At 49.8% G+C, this 4,789-nt stretch overlaps 1 protein-coding gene across 1 annotated transcript; it reads right to left on the reverse strand.

Annotated features, from left to right (window-relative positions):
- Positions 1 to 776: 776 nt before the first annotated feature.
- Positions 777 to 4,040, reverse strand: LOC122370759 (DNA-binding protein SMUBP-2-like). The gene is made up of 2 exons (XM_043346647.1): positions 3,948 to 4,040; positions 777 to 2,129 (listed from the first exon to the last, which is right to left on the reverse strand). The coding sequence occupies exons 1-2, from the start codon at positions 4,038 to 4,040 to the stop codon at positions 777 to 779; spliced, it is 1,446 nt and encodes a 481-aa protein (XP_043202582.1).
- Positions 4,041 to 4,789: the final 749 nt, after the last annotated feature.

Here is a 4,789-nt window from a genome sequence, read left to right on the forward strand (position 1 = left end):
TCATCGTGGCGCACCACGGCTGGGTGGCGGCGGTGCTTGATTCACGTGGCTCGGATATGGAGAGGCTCGGCATCCGTCTGAGCCCCCCCCCCCGCCGCCCTGCCTCCCCCTTGGCGCGCCCGGTCGCCCCGCCTGCCTCCGGGGGGGGGGGGGGCGGCCCTCTCGCCCGTCCGGACTGCGCCCGCCGTCCGAGGGTTGTCACCACACTTCAAGGATTACGACTTTGAGGAAGAAGCAAATATTTCTTTCAAAATTCTATTAGTGAACATCGCACGGCCACTTTTTTCCATACCGAGGACAGCAATGAGACGACAATGAGACACGACCCCTGACGATAGGTTCCTATACGGTACTTATAGAAACAGTAAATTTGGATGTTAGGTCAACCTATAGGAAATTTCACAACTGTACAAATTGTATGGCTCTAGATCAATATAAAAGCGGTTTGTGGCTCACAATTTCCAAACTTCGATAGAACGTGCCCTAGGTTTCGGTCCTATAACTTATGTCCCAATAAGGAATGAGTAAAACTTTAAACACCATTTTGCTGATCACGTCAATGCGTATTGCACATCGAATTAAATGCGTTTTTCTTTACTACGTTGAGTGAAGTTTCTAAATTTTATGAACACTTCATGCTCAGCCAGCTTTGGAGATTTTATCTTTTAAATTTCATTAACGTATGCCATTCTCTTTGAACCAGATTGCCGCCTAGCCAGCGACTAACAAAGAACAAGAAGCGTCGGGCATCAAGCGGTGTCCTCGCGCATATGGTCCTACGGCAGCAGGTTTGTCGCTCCGAGTCTGACACCTAGATCGTCGACGTCATCGTCGTCCTCGACGACCTGGCAGGCCTTGCCATGCGGACAGAGCTTGCCGCTGGTCTCACGCAGCTCTCCATTCCTCCTCAGGTGACTGACCAGCGAGCGAATCGTGCGATCCTGACACACGGTGGATGTGTCGCAGACGACGTATAGGTGACGCCGCGCGCGAGTCACCGCCACGTTCAGCCGCCGCCGGTCGCCCACGAAGCCCACCTGGCGGCGCGGGTTGGAGCGCACCAGAGAGAGCAGGATGGCCTCCTTTTCGCGACCTTGGAACCCGTCCACAGAGTTCACCTCCACGTTCAAATTTGCCTTGCGCAGACGGCCAGCGATCAGCCCCACCTGTTGCTTGTACGGCGTGATGATGCCGATGGAGTCAGTCGGCAGTCCGGCCTTCACCAGCGACGAGACATGACACACCACGAGATTCGCCTCGCCTTTGTTGCAGTAGGACTTGGTCTTGGCGTCTTGGGATTCAAGTAGCCTGCAGCCAGCTGTATCTACGAGCATCAGGGTGGGCTGCGTCTGATTCGTGCTCCGCACGCTGGGCAGATGAGTCAACAGGCGGCCGGCGACTGTCGGTGCCGCCTTGAGCCTGCCGCCGTACAGGTTCTGCGAGGACCACTCCTGGATCATTGCGTGCATCCGGTACTGGGTGTCCAGCATGTGGACGATACCCTCACCATGCAGCTTTATCTGCCGCTCCATCAGCGAGACGGCCAGACCGCGGCTGGCCGCCTCCTGACTGAGAATGGTCGGCGGCAGCTGGCACGGGTCGCCCACCAGCATCACCTTCTTGGCGAGCGGGATGGCCAGCCAGCAGGCGGCCTCCGTCGCATTGCTGCACTCGTCGATCACCAAGAGGTCGAACCGGGACACATCGTCAACCATGGGCTCCACTTTGCGCACAGACGTCAGAGTACTCAGTACCACCTTGGCTTCGTTCAACATTCTGACCATTTTGGTCTTTCTTGTCATTGTTTCCGACTGCATACGAAGTTCCTCTGAGTTGTTCATCCGAGCCTTTAATGAGAACCCTCTCAGATTTGCTTGCATTCGTTCCAGCTGCCCAAGACGAATAACGCGATTCATGCTCAGACCGAAGTCTGCTTTCACGATCTGCTTCCAGACACCTTCCAGCACGTTGTCAACGGCCTTGTTGGAGGGCGCGCAGACCAGCACGCGCTGAGCCCGCTTCACGTGCTGCATGATCACCTCCACGACGGTGGTGGTCTTGCCGGTGCCGGGCGGGCCGTGGATGACGGTCAGCGGCCGATCCCGGAGCGCCAGAGCCACCGCCTGACGCTGTGAAGGGTTCAAAGAACTACTTACGCAGGTGAGTGGTGCTACATCGGGAGTGTCCAACTCATAACTAGCAGACGATGTCTCGTTTTCTGCGAATAACTTTCGGACTACATCTGCGGCAGGTGTTGTGGCAGTATTCCCTATGTCGACATTTTTAAGCCAGCGCAGCACTGCTGACAGCTGATGGTAGTCGGAATGGCCTACCAAGTTGATGTAGACAGAATTTCCGATGCTAAGAAGCTCTGGCTTGCGTGAGTATGACAGTGCGATCTCTGTTTCCGTGACCCCAGTCACCACAGCAGTGTTGCCAGGTAAGGCATAGAGCAGGAAGCCGTCTTCTTCTGGGTCATATTTAGATGGATCTACAAGATGAGCCGAGATGACTACTTTGTTGCCTATTTCTATGCTGTGCTTTTTGATGCGTCTTTTAAATTTGTCCATCAGAATGGCCTCATCCAGCAGCGTTTGATGGACCATCAATTCCAGTGGAGCGTCTTCTCGCACACTTTTTTGTCGTTTCTCTTCCTCAGCTCGCTCCAAATTAAGAAGACTGAGATGCAAATCGGCGAGCTCGGTTCGGCTCATAGACTTCAGAGTAGGCTCCTATAATGAAGAAAAATGGTTCAGATCTTTGATCGTTCACTGAATGATATTTGACGTTTGCTGTCGGGCCATTATTCGCGCGTCAACTTTGAAAATTGATGACAAGTTGGAATGTTACTTAAGTTTTGCGTACATCGGTTCTATTTTCTAGTAAACGATTTCTTTACACTTCACTATTGACTATTTTAACACCTATTTTTGTGTTACTTCTTCAATTTAAATTTGACAAAAACTTAGCCCGCGCACCGACGGGGGGGATATCCACCCCCCCCCCCCCTGAGATTTTTCGCGAATAGCGGGAAAACCGCGGCGCGTAGAAACTTGATACGACTATTCTCTCATCAATTTTACACATGGTGTGCAAGTTTGAACCTCTTACCTTTTAAGGTCAGGTCACCATGTCAATTTGATGTCGTTTGTGTCATTCGAGGTCATTTTGTGTTGAATTTAGCTCAGGTCAGGTCACTTTCAGGTCAAAACAGGTCAAATTTTGAAGTTAATTTTTTTTTTTCAACAAAAAGGTGTCTACTGGATGCAGTTTGAGCTCAGGAACATGATGGTACTATTTATATTAATGTACGATGTCAAATACGTACTGGAAAATTGATTTGAAAAATTTATTATTGTATTTTTTTGCAATAATGCGTATAACTTGGTCATTTTTTAAAGATATTTATCTAAAACTTGCTAGAGTAAATTATAAGCATGTAATCTATCACATATATTCCGGGTTTTTCGAAAAGTCAAAAAGTTTTTGAAAAAAACAAAAAATATAAATTTTGAATATTATTATTTATAATTTTCTGAATTTGACAATTTTGAAAATTTGAGATTTAAGTTTGATAGCGCAATCTATGCTGAGTCCTCTCATGCAAAGGAATTGGATCTAGCTTAAAAACTGAGCTCTTGGGAGCGATTGCCGTGGTTCAATGTTTTGCGTCGAAATCGGCCGAACATGACGTCACTCTGACGTCATTTCCGGCCGACCTATGGTAGCTACGAAACTCATATTTTGACACAAGGTGTCAAATTGATGTAGCCGAAGGTACTGAAAGTTTGGCGTCAATATGTCAAGCGGTTTGGAAGTTATTGCAGAAAAACGGGAGGGGGCAATGAATAGCCCCCCCCCCCCCCCAGTGGGGCGCGGGTTAATAGCTAATAGCACCCAGCTCCTACCTCCAGTCAACAAACTGTCCAATCAATTTGTCGCTATACCTTCACGGATCCGAAGAAGTCGCCGGCTGATGGAGAACTGAGCAGCTGCAGTATCCGTTCAAGTTCGTCGGGAGTTATATCAATCCCCGCCATGTCTGCGGACTGAGCAGTCGGCGGTCCGTCAGGCGGCAGTCACCCGACTGCCTTGGAGCAGTCGCACACGCTGGTTGTCGCCACGAGCGTCGCCTTCGCTGCGGCCGTGTAACCAAGTTGTTAGCAGGAGGATCGTTATCCAGCGCGAGAACAGAGCCTGACTTACCGCAGTAATTCACTAAAGATATAACTAGTTGCGGTTGTGCGGGTTTTAACCCTATTCCTGGCGGGGGGGGGGGGGGCCTCAGGAGCCCCCCCCCCCCTGAGGTTTTTTGGTTATTTCTCCCAAACGCGTTGAGCTAGGAAGCTCAAATTTTCTGACTTTTCCTAAAAGGCTTCTACGCAACATGTCTGAAAATTTTGAGTTGATCTGACCTCAGGTCAGGTCACCAGAGGCGGTTTGGTGACCCTACCTCAGAAGTTTGTAATCACGCCAGAGCTAGAGTTTTTGACCGATCAATTTCTTCTCGTCAGGCTTTAGTTAGGGTACCAGTATGTGCAATTTGTACATCTCGGAATTTCGATATCGGTGACCTAAGGTCAAGTCAGTTTCGCGACCTCCCCATTGTAAGTCAATGGGGGGAAAATCAACTCCCTGTTTTTACCCCTAAAACGGGTCGGAATGGCCCCATATACCATACATGACTTCATATACGATCAACCTTCACTACCTTGAGGTCTGTTTTGCTGTTGGGCAGCTGTGAGGTCATGTGACGTCATCAAAGGTCACCAAAGGTTTTTGGCCAATA

Source organism: Amphibalanus amphitrite, unplaced genomic scaffold (assembly GCF_019059575.1).
Source record: "Amphibalanus amphitrite isolate SeventyFive unplaced genomic scaffold, NRLGWU_Aamphi_draft 001166F_arrow, whole genome shotgun sequence".
NCBI lineage: Eukaryota > Metazoa > Arthropoda > Thecostraca > Balanomorpha > Balanidae > Amphibalanus > Amphibalanus amphitrite.

What these genes read in the sequence shown, in the direction of transcription:
- LOC122370759 (XM_043346647.1), bottom strand. Translation starts at nt 4,040, where the DNA reads ATGGCGGGGATTGATATAACTCCCGACGAACTTGAACGGATACTGCAG. An exon ending in ACTTCTTCGGATCCGTGAAG is followed by an intron (nt 2,130 to 3,947) that starts GTATAGCGACAA and finishes AACCCTTCACAG; the next exon opens with CGTCAGGCGGTGGCTCTGGC.